The sequence below is a fragment of the Camelus bactrianus genome, chromosome 11 (assembly GCF_048773025.1).
Source record: "Camelus bactrianus isolate YW-2024 breed Bactrian camel chromosome 11, ASM4877302v1, whole genome shotgun sequence".
NCBI lineage: Eukaryota > Metazoa > Chordata > Mammalia > Artiodactyla > Camelidae > Camelus > Camelus bactrianus.
Genome location: NC_133549.1, coordinates 12,632,156 through 12,646,371, shown reverse-complemented (window position 1 = coordinate 12,646,371; position 14,216 = coordinate 12,632,156). Strand labels below are relative to the sequence as shown.

Sequence of the window (14,216 nt, the reverse complement as noted above, 5' to 3'; positions counted from 1 at the left end):
GATGAGTTTTGGCAAAAGTACACAGTAGGGCAGCTACCACTACAGTCATGACACAACATTTCCGTCTTTAGGTGAGGGTCTTAACTCCCTGCAGCTCCATTTCCTTCGTGGTAAAATGACGAGGAAGCCTAGCGGCCTGGGGTGGTTCCAAACACAGGCCATACTGTGTGTGTGTTCCAGCTGCACAGGGACGACATCTAGTATTCTTACCACCCTCGTCTCTCTTTTCTTTTCCAGCTTCTGAAAGTTCTGCAGAAGACAGTGAGCAAGAGGATGAGACAGGTGTTCAAGACATAGATAACAATGGCAAAGAGGAGTCTAAGGTTGATCATTTGACCCACGCCAGAAATGATCTTATTTCAAAAGAGGAACAGAATAGTTCATCTTTGCTAGAAGAAAATAAAGGCCATGCAGATTTGGTAATAGCCAAACCCTTATCGAAATCTCCAGAGAGATTAAGAAAAGACATAGAAGGACTATCAGAAGATACTGATTATGAAGAAGATGATGAGATCACGAAAAAGAGAAAGGATGTCAAGAAGGACCACACGGATAAATGTTCGAAGGCAGCGGGGAAACGTGGGAAGAGAAGGTACTGCAGTGCGGAGGAGTGTCTGAAGACAGGGTCGCCCGGCAGGAAGGAGGACAAGGCCAAGGGCAAAGACTCCCTCTGTGTGGAAAACAGCAGCAACAGCTCTTCAGACGAAGACGAAGAAGAAAAATCGAAAGCAAAGATGACGCCAACTAAGAAATACAACGGTTTGGAGGAAAAAAGAAAATCTCTGCGGACAACAGGTTTCTATTCAGGATTTTCAGAAGTTGCAGAAAAAAGGATAAAACTTTTAAATAACTCTGATGAGAGGCTTCAGAACAGCAGAGCGAAAGATCGAAAAGATGTATGGTCAAGTATTCAGGGACAGTGGCCTAAGAAAACGCTGAAGGAGCTTTTCTCAGACTCTGACACGGAGGCTGCAGCCTCCCCGCCGCACCCCGCCCCCGAGGAGGGCCCGGCCGAGGGGTCCCTGCAGACGGTGGCCGAGGAGGAGAGCTGCTCGCCTGGTGCCGAGCTGGGGATGCCGCCGCCACCCGGTGCCGAGCCTAAGCCCACTGAGGAGAAGCCGGTGGAGGTCAGTGACAAGAAATCAGAATTTCCAAGTAGTGGCAGCAATTCAGTGCTGAATACCCCTCCCACTACACCCGAGTCGCCTTCCTCGGTCACTGTGACGGAAGCCAGCCGGCAGCAGTCTGTGGTGACAGCGTCAGAGCCACTGGCTCCAAACCAGGAGGAAATTCGGAGCATCAAGAGTGAAACTGACAGCACGATCGAGGTGGACAGTGTCGCCGGGGAGCTCCAGGACCTGCAGTCGGAGGGGAACAGCTCGCCAGCCGGCTGCGATGCCAGCGTGAGCTCCAGCAGCAGCGCCCAGCCCGAGCCCGAGCATCCCGAGAAAGGTGGGGGCGCCGCCTGGGAGGCCTCACTTGAGGACTTCCCCCCTTGCAGTCGCAGTGGGTTCACAGTATCTCTCGGTACAGTGGGAGGTGTGTAGGTGGCGGACTTGTGTGAACATGGTCAGAATGGAAGTTTGAAAGGTGATTTGTATCATGAATAGCGGAATGCATTGAAAAGCTTGAAAAGGACTTAATGCCCTTTGCTTCAGCAGTCCGTGACACTTCATGGTGGAGCAGGATGTGTGCTAGAGATTGCACCCAGGCCCACATCCAGACCTGTGGGGAGTGCACGTATGCTGGCTGACCGTGTGGCATGAGCCCCTTAGATACATTTCTGTAGCCTTGTTTTTGCCATTGTAGTGCCCAGTGTCTCACAAACACTGATTTATTGGCAGACCCCTCCTCCTATAACCGAGTACTATGTAGGGGTTGGGAGCAGCCAGGCATGCTGTCTGCAGACAACGGGCCAAACTGATTTTCAAGCCTGACTCACGATGTGAGTTGGTGAAGGAACTGATGCTTGCTTAGGTGCATAGCTTCCAAATGGAAAGACCAGTGTATGTGTTAATGCACATGCAGGTGCAGAGATGCTTCCTAGGTGCTCTGTGAAGCTGCTAGAAGTGGACCTTGGAGTGAGTACTTCCCCAAGGTAGTAGTGCCTTTTGGTGGTGCTGGAGCTACACTTGGGCCATTTTCCTCACAAACTGCTGCGTTCAGGTGTCTTTAAGTCAGTGTGCCCTGGGCTGCCCCTTGGCTCTGAACCTCACTTTTCCAGTGTAAAGACAGAGCACTAGGGTGTGCATTTTCTGTAACACACCACGTTTTATTATGCTAGCTTTAGGGTTTTAGCTGAACTTAAAGAAAGATGGTCTAGATCAGATGAGTTATTTCCAAGTCTTCTCTCACAAGTCTTTTTTTTCTTTTCCCAGTTTTCTTGAGATAACAATTGACATAACATTATCACATAAATTTTGACTTAAAACATTCTTTAAAAAGAAAGTATTGAGGGAGGAGGGAAGTTAGGTCCGTGGCAGAGCACACGCTTAGTATGCACGAGATTCTGGGTTCAATCCCCAGTACTGCTATTTAAAAAAAATTTTTTAATGGTTGCCATTAAATTTCCATGTTCTTTGTTTATTGGGGTTTTTTGTTTTGCATTCACACATGTGGCTACTATGATTATATTTGTGTGCTGTACTATCTCGTGGAACTGAAGTACCCAGACATGAGTAATCTTCAAAATTAAAGAGGCCTTTATCACAGATGATAAAGACTTTGAACAATAATATGATAAAGTTTTAATAGTTACAATTCTAAAGAGGTTGGGTCCTCACCATGTTGCTCATACCTCATGAAAGATTAAAATTTATTTTTTTAAAAAGATATCTGATAGCTTATCTTGTGATAGACTAAGTCAGTATTGCCCTTTTGAATTTTAATCTTGACGAAGTTAAAAAGTAAGCAGTTTTAGAACTACTCCTATATTTAGGGTTTATTGGCCTTATCAAATCAAATCATGTTATAGTATTTTTTAGAATTTATATCTCTTCAGAAATAAATTCTTAAGCACCTATTTCATATAGCCTCACTTTCATAAATATTTCTTATAGCGGAAAGTTTCAGAATTACACTCTTGGAGAGAAACCTGGTCGTTACTTTTAAGATTCTGTACTTGAATATAGACAGTATCTAAATCACCTTCTTTATGTTTCACTTTGTTACATTAAAATAGTTAGGAAAAGTTATCAATTAACTGTAACCCATAAACAAAGAAAACTAAGAAGTTGCAAATAAAACAGTTAATAAGCCTGTTCCAATTTTTCTAACAAAGCTATGTCTTGTATACCCATGGTTGATTTTACCATTGTAATGGGACTGAGAAACTTTTTTTGGTAACAAACATGGCATAATTTTATCATAGTATTAATTACATTGTGTCATCATAGTATCTGACATTGGAACTGAATGGAGATAAGACTATTAATCCTAGGACACAGACCGTACTGTGTGGTGTAAGAAGCAATATAAGTAATTAGACAGAGAAACACAGTGGGTGCTGAGGCTCAAATTAGCAGTACAGGAAGTATAGTCTGGAGTGAGCAGCAGGAAAGGTAGGACTCGGACTGTTCCTTGAAGAAAAGGGAGATATTTATGTTTTGGGATAACTTTCTACCAAGAAGATGCAATGTTTCTTAGAACTGCTATGCTGGATTTGTAAATGGTGTACCTATTAACCATTGTCCTTAGGAGCTAAGTTGTTGTTACTAATTATGATAAAAACAATTTATCATAAATTTATTATATAATTATGTGCGACTTGCTACTAAAATTCCATTAATATTGTATCATTTTAAAATTTCATTAATATCATTTTAAGATAAAGCAATTATATTTTAATTTGTAATTATTCTGGTTTTACTGAATTTTAACACATTTCAGCATAGACCTGTTTTAGAATTACTAGACTCATAAACCCCAGTACTATATTGAGAACTACTTTCAGTTTATATATGATTTTTCTAAGAAAAATGTACATACTTTATTTTCTTTTTTAAAAACTAATTTTATTATGTGCAGTAATTCAGCTCATTAATGACAGTTTATTTTTTAAATTGTAGTAATTTCTATGATAGTTTATAAATCACGTAAAGAACATGTATATTTTCAGAATTGCCCTGTTCTTCTAAAATGCAAAATTAATTTGCACCTGAGGAAAGTTTGGTTTTATTTTGTATTAACTTAATTCCTTTCCCATCAAAGCCTGTACAGGCCAGAAAAGAGTGAGAGAAGCTCAGGGAGGAGGAAGTTCATCAAAAAAGCAGAAGCGAAGCCATAAAGCAACGGTGGTAAACAACAAAAAGAAGGGAAAAGGCAGTAAGTATGAAATCTCTCATTTTTAAACATGAAGATAATGATGGATATGTTTTTTTCTCCACTAAGAAAAGGTTATTCAGCATATGGGGATAGTTCAATACTCTGATTTTGTCTCTACCCCAGAAAATTACACAGAAGTCTTCTGATCCTAGGTAAACCCTAGGATTAAGCAATTTAGTTCTTCAGCAGGGGTATCCATTGCTGATGAATGATCAGGTAATCTCTTAAAAAAGAAATAGCCAATATAATATAAACATCTGCGTCTTTGTTTTATGTTCAGCAGTTCTTTTGTGGTTATCTATATTACGAATTATGAAAGGCTTCAGTTACACTTTTATTACAATGAATTTGATTGCTTTGTGATTCTCCAGGCAAAATCAGCCTAGAAGAGAGCAGTCAAGATAGTTTAGAATTGTAATTCCCGTAACTCCAGTCTACTGCCTTTGTCTTTGGTATCATAAACTGCGTACCCAAGAGCAGCTGTGAGAATACTTGGGTTAAGTGTGTTCTAACTGATAACTTTACAATGACTCTGTTCATCGACCTACAGGAATATATATATACTGTATTTCTCCTGAGAGCTGCACATTTTATCTCTCTTTTGTAGACAAAGTAAGAAGCAGAAAATATGTAAAGAATTTTTTTTCAGGTGTCCCACACTGACCTCCTGCTGCTCTTCCAGGAGACTCCTGCCACCTCCACTGCCTGACCTTTGGCCGGCTTGGCTGCACTTCAGTGCAGAAAAGGCTTATGCGGCCAGCTCCCCGAGGTTCTGCTGAGCCCTTATGACTTCCAGGCGGTGAATATGGCATCCTTCGGGGCCCCGGGCGGCTGTGCTCAGCAAGGCCACGAAAGCCAAGCTGAGGCAGACCACTGCATCAGAGTGGGGCCACGCCTGGGGTGGCTTAGCTAGGAGTTGCCAGGGCTTCCAGAGCAGCAGTGGGGGGACGGGGAAGGGAGGCTTTTAAGATGTGTGTAAAAGATTGGTGGAGTTTCTTTATTCCTCCAGCTCCACAGTGAGGGTACTGGCTATGTATCTTTCCTATCTGGAACACTTTTCAGGCTTTTAGAGCCTAAATTTGCCTTTTTTTTTTCTTTTTTTTTGGGTAGCTGTTGTTCCAAGAAGAACTGATAGATGAAAATAAACTTGATGCCAAACTGACCACCAGTTATTTGGAGTAACTTACAGGATATTCAGAATGTTTCTTATTACACTGTGATATTTTTGTCTTCAAGATTTTACCATTTAAATGACATTCTCTAAGAGGGCTCATCTTCAACAAGGCAGTTAACACATTCAGATAATTTAGAGACTTAGCAGTTGATAGTGTATGCTCCCATTTTAATTATTGGGCTTACATCTTGGTGAATCAGAATGGGGAAACAGTCGTCCTCGAATAATTTAGTAAAGTGAATTAACTCTCATGGAATCTAAAATACGACTTTATATCCAGACAGAGGTGGTTTATGGAAGTATCAATCCTGTCACCTGTTCACATGGTCATCGGTCAGGGTGTTAAGCACTTTCAATCTAGTGCTGAGGCTTTAATCAGCCAAGGCAAATGTAGCAGAATTATAGTATAGACTTTTGAATTCTTCATAAATTACTGAAATACTTACCGGGATAAAACTGTTGGTTTATTTTAGTCAACAATCTCTTATGTAGGAGTTTCATAAGAAATCCATTGTATATATCAAAGTTTAAAGTTTATTCCCAAAGAATCCCATATTGAATCTGACGATTATGCATTGTTTGTGGCTAAAGGTGTAGGAAAATGTCCTGTACGCAGTCTGTGCACATGTTCAAAGTATAAAATTTAAGAAGTCTCCATTTTGAACCATTTTAAAAGGTGCTGTATTCTTCGTTAGACATGCTAACACAGAAGGAAAGGGCATGCAGATAGGTACTGTGCACGGGATGCTCTGCCAGGTGTTAGAAGGTTAGTTTGAGTATTTTTTAAAAAAACGTATTATTGGCAATTCAGGTAAGAAGAGGTTTTGGCTTTTGTTTTCCTGAGCTGCTGCTGCGTTTGTGCTTGATGACTTTCCTGGTTTGTAGGCAGGGTCTGCAAGGCAGATTGTTTACTGTAGTAACACATTCAAATGGCTAATTTTAAATTGTCCACTAAAATCTGTGACATCCTTTGGTGCTTTTCTTTTTCTTTCAGCAAACAGCAGTGACAGTGAGGAGCTCTCTGCCGGTGAGAGCGCAGCGAAGACTCAGCCCGTCAAGTCGGTCTCCTCTGGGCTGAAGTCTCATGGCGCCAAGTCCCCTGCGAGGACACATTCCCCAGGGAAGTGCGGGAAGAATGGCGACAAGGACCCCGACCTCAAGGAAGCCAGCAGCCGACTACCCAAAGTTTACAAGTGGAGCTTTCAGATGTGTAAGTGCCACGCGCCTGCTCCCCGGTTCGGCAGTAGGCGCGCGAGCCTGGCCAGCCTGGCTTCGGGCGACGCTGGGGAAGTGGCTGTGACCGGACCTGGAGACACAGTAACCATGGCACTGCGGAGACCTTATTTGGATCTGGATTTGAATAAAAAATTGCTAAACGATAAATTTTAAGGCATTGAGGCAGATATCAACGTTGACTAGATATTTCTGTTACAGTGCTGGGAATTTGCCTTAAAAAACCTGATGTTGGGGGTTGGGCTTGGCCGAGGTACAAATGAGACAGAGTTTGCTGCGAACTGCTGATTCCTGAAGCTGGGTGATGAGTGTGTGTGGCTCTGCTGTCTGTGTTTCTGTGTGTATGAGAATATCCATTACACATTTTTTTTTGGAGGGAGGAGACTACTCCAGAGTTTCTCACACAGGGAAATATTCTTAGGAGATTAAAAATAGCTTTAGAGCATTTGAAATTTTTCCTCCAAGTTAATAGTTACACATTCTTATGAAAAAATCTAACAAAGAAGGACAAAAGAGAAAAATTTATCCACAGTCCTAACTCTCAAAAATATAGCAGTTTGAACATTTTGGTGTCTTTGCAGTCTCATTTCTGAGTATGATTTTTAATGATACAGTGTGGTGATACTGTGCATGAATGCGGAATTTCTAACCTTCATGTTTAGGTCATGAGACCTTTAGTTCTGCACACTCATTCAGTCACAAAATGCCATGCGTATGTTAGTGCCAGGCATTGTTTTAAGCTAGGGGAAAAACTTAGGCAGACATATATTTACAAACCTCATTTTTAGTTTCTCTGTCTTGACCTCATTCTACAACACTATATGTTCTCTTTTATATTTGAAAATTTTGTTCAAAAATGCATATTCATGAAAGTTTTCAATTCACAGCGGACCTGGAAAATATGACAAGTGCTGAACGCATCACAGTTCTTCAAGAAAAACTACAAGAAATCAGAAAACATTATCTGTCATTAAAATCTGAAGTAGCTTCCATTGATCGGAGGAGAAAGCGTTTAAAGAAGAAAGAGAGAGAAAGTAGGTGTTCTGACCTTCCTTTACTTAAACATGAGCAGTTTGTGCTGCAGTGGGGCTCCCATGAATTGTATCGGTGTGTTTTCAGGCAAGTTCTTTATCCCTCTGGCTTATTTCCCTTATCTATAGAGATTTAGCTAAAGAAACAGTTCTCTCAAACCGTCGCATTCACTTTGATGGAGCTTACACTCCTCTTCCCCCCAAACTCGTCCCACCCGGGCGGTGGGGAGACCGCGCGTCCCTGGGGACCCGCATGCGCGGAGGGGGTGAGAGGGTGCGGACGTGCGGGCGGGGCGCCGTAAGGCTGCCGTGCCGAGGTGGGCCGATCTTGGAGTCGCTGCCGCAGGCTCGTTTCCAGACACGACGCAGCAAGTGTCACACTGAAGCGAGCCACGTGAATGTTTCCGTTTCCTTCGCGCCGCGCTGCCGTCTGAGCTGCGGCCGCGTCGTGTCTAAAGCAGCAGCGTATGTGCCTCAGTTAAAAAATACTGCGAAGGATGCTGACCACCGCCTGAGCCTTCAGTGAGTCCTAAGGTTTGCAGGCGGAGTTGCTTTGTCTCCGGCTTGAAGGCTGCTGGCTGCTGGAGGTTGGGGTGGCTGTGGCGATCTCTGAAAGTGAGACGGCAAGGGAGCTGGCCGCGCCCGTTGACTCCCTTCCCCCCGCGGCCCCCGCGCGGCTGTGGGATAGCGCTGCACCCACGGTAGGATGTAGGATGTCTGTCCGCGCTGGAGTCAGTTTCCTCAGAACCTGCTGCTGTTCTGTACATTACGTTTCCACAGTACTCTCAATCCTTTGTTGTCATTTCAACAGGCAGATAAGCTGGGAGGCTGAAACGGCCGCGGGCACCTTCTCACAGCTCCGAGGCCGGAGCCCAAGACCCGCGTCGCCGCCTTGCGTGGTCCTCCTGCGGCTTCTCCGTAGCCGGCAGAATGCCGCTGCGTGGTTCCCCTGTGCACAGGGAGATGGACTCTCTGGTTTCTCTTCCTCTTCTGATGAGGACACAGCCCTGTTGGATTAGGGCCCCACCCTTATGATTTCATTTAACCTTAATCACCTCCCTGAAGGCCCTGGCTCCAAATCCTGTCACACTGGGAATTAGGGCTTCAGCACAGAACTTGGGAGAGACACAGTTCAGTCTGTAAAAGGGTCGCAGGCGGAGAGAACCGCGCGTATTCCCTGCTAGAGTTTATCAGACTTGGAATCCCTGACGTTTGGGCCAGATAATTCTTTGCTGTGTTGGGGGCGGGGCGCTGTCCGTGCAGTCTGGAATGTTACAGCCTCTCTGGCCTGTACCCACTGGATGGCAGCAGCGCCCCATGGTTGTGACAACCACAGATGCGTCCAGCCTGGGCCAGATATCCTGTAGCGGGCAGAATCACGCAGGTGGAGAACTGCTCTGAGAGGGAAGTACACTTGTGCTTTCCAGGAACAGAAAGAAACCATTTCGGTGAAAATGTGGTAAACAGAAGTCATGTGTAGCCCTGTGGGCCAGGAGGAGGCGTTTAGATTCTATCCTGAGATAGACAGCTGATAGGAAGTTCCACACACAGCTGACGTGATCCGTGTGTAGTTTTCTGAAGCCCGCTGCTGGCCCTGTGGGAAGGAGACTCGAGGGGGCTGGTGGCACAAGCAGTGGTGACTTGGGCGCCCACCGCTTGTGACCCAGACTAGGATGGTTTCAGTAACGGTGGAAGCAGTTACGGTGGCGTTAGCCGTGCTTGCTGATGGACGGTGTGGTAGATGAAGGAGAGAGAGAAGTTAAGCATGGCTTGTAGGTTTTCACCTTGAACAGCTGGATCCTGGTGCCAGTTTTGGACACGAGGAAGACCTAGAAAGGAGATTGTTCTGGGACAGCGGAAAGGACCAGACCTTGCGTGTTAGATGTGACGTATTTTGCAGCCCCTACTAGGCACCCGAGTGGAGACGGCAGGCGGACAGCGGGATGGAAGTTTGTAGCCGGGGGAGAGGTCAGGACTCAGAGGTGTGCTTTTCAAGTTATGGGCTATTCTGTAGCACAGGAGTTATTGCCCTTGGTGTTTTTAAACCCCTGTACTTGAATAAATCACCTCGGCAAGCAGTGTGGGTAGAACAGGGAAGAAGGAAAGCTGGGCTGGGACACGCCAACTGTTAGAGGCAAGGCTGAGGAGAGGACACAGCCAGCAGCGCTTGAGGAGGTGGGGCCTGGGGGGGGGGACAAACGGGAGCAGGTGGGGGGGTGTGGCCGGAGGGGGGAGGGGGCGTGGTCGAGGGGGGGTGGACAGAGTTGGAATCATTGGTGACCTCTGCAAAGCATTTCAGGTGAGCCGTGGAGAGAGGCTGGGTTGGCTCTGGTTCAACCCAGAGAGGAAGGTGAGGAGGTGGAGACAGCGCCCTGGGAGGCCCTGAGCTCTGCTGTGAGGGGCGCAGGGAAATGGGGCTGGGGGCGGGGGAGGGAGCCCGTGTGGTCCTCAGCCTGGGACTCTGCTCCCTGACCCTCTTCTCTTTCCCCTAGTCCCGACCTCCGAGACACTTTCATTCTTGTTGTTTTTTGCTTTTTCTTCAGATGAATTTTTCTTCTTCCCTCTTCTGCTTTCGTGATAATTCCTTTAACTCCACCTTTGTCTAGGCTTCTTAATTTGCGAGGTGGGTGAAAGTCTGTCTGGGTGATGGAGTATTTGAAAAGAAGTTGAATGTTGATATGTAGAAAGTGTATACCAAAAAAAGTACAGACAGAAATAGTCTGTTTTATAACTCAAACCAATTCTTGGAAAACAGTGAAATTCATGTCCTTATGCACTGCTGGAAACATTGGCACAGTTATCTCGGGAAACAGTTTGCGAGTTTGGAGAACTAACTGATTCTGGTTCTAAGTATAGGTCCCAAGGAAAAATACGTAGCCACAAAGAAATTTGTTACAGAAATATTTATAATAGAAGATAGAAATAATTAAATTGTATTCTCCAATGATATATTGCATTGATGAAAAATAAGTAGACATTTAAATTTTTATTTATAATCGGTGTATTCACTTGTTGGTAATAGCAAAAGACTAGGAATTACATTAGTTACAATTCATGAATACAGTGGAATACTATTCAGCTTAGAAATCTGTATGACTGATAAGGAGGAATCCCCTAAGATAGATTAAGTGGAAAAAAAAATCAGGAGTCCGACTCTGTATTATGCTTCCTCTTGTTCACTTAAAAGTGAAGTTGCTAGTGTTTTCATTTTAAATTTGCGTATCACATCTCTAGAGTCAGCCGATAAAATTCCTCTAGAACAAGGGTTGCAAACATTTTCTTTTTTTTTTTTAATTCTTATATTTTATTGAAGTGTAATTGATTTACAATGTTAGTTTCAGGTGTACAGCAAAGCAATTCCGTTATACACACATACATATTTTTTTTCAGTTTCTTTTCCATTACAGCTCATTACAACAAGAGCAAACATTTTCTGTAGGGACAGCTAGTAAGTATTTTGGGCTTTGTGGCCCTTGTAGTCTTGACTGTATCATTGCAGGTGTGAAATCTGGCAAAGGCCAGATGTGAACAAATGGGCATAGCTGTGTTCCAGTAGAATTTTCTTAACCCAGGCAGGCCAGATCTGGCCCCAGGGCAGGACTTGGCCAGTCCCTGTTGGGAGTTTTAAAGGCCGTGAAGCAGCTGCTAACAGTGGGGAGAGGAGTTTGGAGGACTAGGGGGCCCTGGACACGAGGGAGATTGGCTTTTTTCACCATATAGCCCAATACTGAATGATTTTTTTTTTACCTTGTGCATGTATTCTTTAAAAAAGTTTTCAGACACTGATTTATAACAATGAGAGAATTTCCTTGAGGAGAATAAATAATGTGCCACTTTGTAAACCAAGTGGAAGAAAACGCAGCAGTTACTGTGTTATTTGTGGCAGGAGTTATTTGTCCCAGCCTTAAGAAGCATTTAACCTTCCATTCTCATCATCATTTAATTTCATAAGAAACTCCCAAAGCAGAAAGATATAGGAGTTAGGAGGGGGGAAAAGATTTGGGGATGGATTACAGATATTTTTCTAGTGAATCCAAAGATCTTTTTGATATTTGTTTCATTATCACAGAAAGTCTGTCCTCTCTTTTATTTCCATCTCTCAGTGGACTGGGAACCTGGTTACTTTTTCCTCTTTGATCCTTGCAGGAACATTCCCTGATCTCTCCTTTTTTGTTACTTCTCATGTAGTTCAGCGTTTCTTTGTTACTTGAGATGCACCAGGTTTTGTTAGATCTATGTAAGCTTTGACTGCTCTTGTCCCTTAATGATCCTGGGGAACACAGCAGAATTTGAACTTGGAAAACCAGTGTTTGCTTGTTTCTGTTGTCGTGTCTCCATTGCATTAAGCTGTCGGTTTCCCTTCCCTTAGGTGCTGCCACGTCCTCGTCATCTTCTTCCCCCTCGTCCAGCTCCATCACAGCTGCTGTCATGCTAACGTTAGCTGAGCCGTCCATGTCCAATGCATCGCAGAACGGAATGTCAGTCGAGTGCAGGTGACAGCGGGACTTGCTAAAGCACTTTGCACTTAATGGCTGTTGAGGGCCACGTCTTTTTTATACTGCACAGTGGCACAAAAAAAATCAGACAAGCACTATTTTATATTTAAAAGTTGTTTCTTGACAAGCTGACTTGGCACTTAAGTGCACTTTTTTTATGAAGAAAAAGTACAATGAACTGCTTTTCCTCAAGCAATAATTGTTTCCACCTTGTCTGGGAATTGTGTGTCTGGTAACTTGAAGGCCTTCCACTGTGGCGAACGGAGGCTTTTCACTGCCTGCAGAGACAATGCAGTAAGCGTAGTCATCGGGTGGCCAGAACATGGTAAGATAACTTACTGTATATGTATTCCCTTGTATTTTGTTAAAGCTGGAACATTTGATATTTTTCCATTTATTTATGAAAAAATATGAACCTATTTTCATTTGTACAAGCTAATTGTTTTTTAAAGCAAGTCGCCTTAGGGTGGCTTTAATTGTATAAGTCAAGCACATGTTATAAATTCGAAACCTGCAGTTAACAGGATGTTAGACATCGATCCTGATAACCAAATACTAAAGATTCTCTTTTAAAAAGACTGAACATGTTTACAGGTTTGAATTAGGCTAAAAGGTCTTACAGTGGCTTTTCATGCCCCTTCAAATTGGAATGGAACTACTGTACTTTGCCATTTTTCTATAAATCAGTATTTTTTTTTAATTTTGATATAATACATTGTGTGAAAAAAGAAAATGGCTAATAAACTGTATTAAATCTTAAACAATGTATAAAGATTGTACCTAGCCAGTTCAAAGTGTATATTTATTCATAATGAATTATAACAGTTATATTTTTGTGTTTTCTTGTAAATGTTTCTTTTTCCTTAAATACAGATAATTCATTTGTATTGCTTATTTTATTATGAGCTACAACAAGAGGACTTCAGGAACAAGTAAACTTTTATTAGTATGGTTCAAGGCTGTTGATATGAACTGTCTCAAAAGGATGGTTTTTATTTTAAGTATAAATAGCTAATTGGGGTGGTAGGCCTATAAAATTAAATGCCTTGTATAAAATCCAAAATGAGCGCAAAGTTGTTTTCACTTGTACTGACTTTATGTTGTATGACTCCGGTCTCTGTTCTGTTTGGCACTTGTATTTAATTCTACACCTTTGTAAGACATTTGTATATTGCGGATGTGTTCATTCAGGCTATTTAATACCTGGCACTGTTAATACACAGTCCTTTACTGTACAGACTGTTTTACTGTTTTACTTGTAGTTCCGTGTGCTTTTTTTGGATGGGGCTGGCATGTTTCATTTGTTTTCTGGCAATATGACGTGAGAATTTCAAAGCGTTTTGTTGTAGATGCTAACGTGTCAGAATCCTTTACATTCAACTTTTCTAAGAAAAGCATTTTCAGTCTTGTAGTGTGTGCTTACAGTAACTAATTTTGTTGAAAATGGTTTCAAGTTACTCAAATTTGTACAGGACTGTAAAGATTTGTTGACAGCAAAACATTGAAGAAAAGCTTATAGAATAAAAGCTATAAAGTATATATTAGGAGCTGCAAACAGTGAAGAATTGTGTAATATATTGTACAAATGTAAGCAAAGGCTCTGAAATAAAAATGCCATAGTTTGTGAATCCTTGATTTTGTTTCTGAAAGATTAAGTAACTTTCATTCATTTCTGTATGTGATGACTGAAATGTGTATCTCCAGCATGTGTTACCGGAAAGGGTCAACTGACATACAGAAAAGTGGATATTCTGCCCACAGAAATGCCAAGTCCGTTAACCAGGTTGCTGTACAGGGTTTGCTGGGCACCTTGTATCTTTGCGTACGCTATTTAGCTCGAGTCTGAACGTGAATACTTACGACTTGGAGGTTTGTCTAAAGAAAAAAAATCAGAAAAAATTTTTTTCTTTAATGCTTGAAACCATTACTAGCAGCTTTTTTTTTTTTTTTTTTTGGTCT

General features: G+C 42.7%; 1 protein-coding gene across 5 annotated transcripts in view; it reads left to right on the top strand.

Moving 5' to 3' along the window:
* Nucleotides 1-13,885, top strand: part of ARID4B (AT-rich interaction domain 4B) — a 128,015-nt gene extending 114,130 nt beyond the window's left edge. For 4 of the 5 annotated variants that reach the window (XM_074373226.1, XM_074373228.1, XM_074373227.1 and 1 more), the window contains 5 exons: nt 238-1,452; nt 4,210-4,323; nt 6,492-6,707; nt 7,618-7,764; nt 12,131-13,885. In XM_074373226.1, coding sequence (XP_074229327.1) covers nt 238-1,452; nt 4,210-4,323; nt 6,492-6,707; nt 7,618-7,764; nt 12,131-12,258 — 1,820 coding nt within the window. In that variant the 3' untranslated portion in view covers nt 12,259-13,885. The other variant, XM_074373229.1, reaches the window with a different exon arrangement.
* The last annotated feature ends 331 nt before the right edge of the window (nt 13,886-14,216 follow it).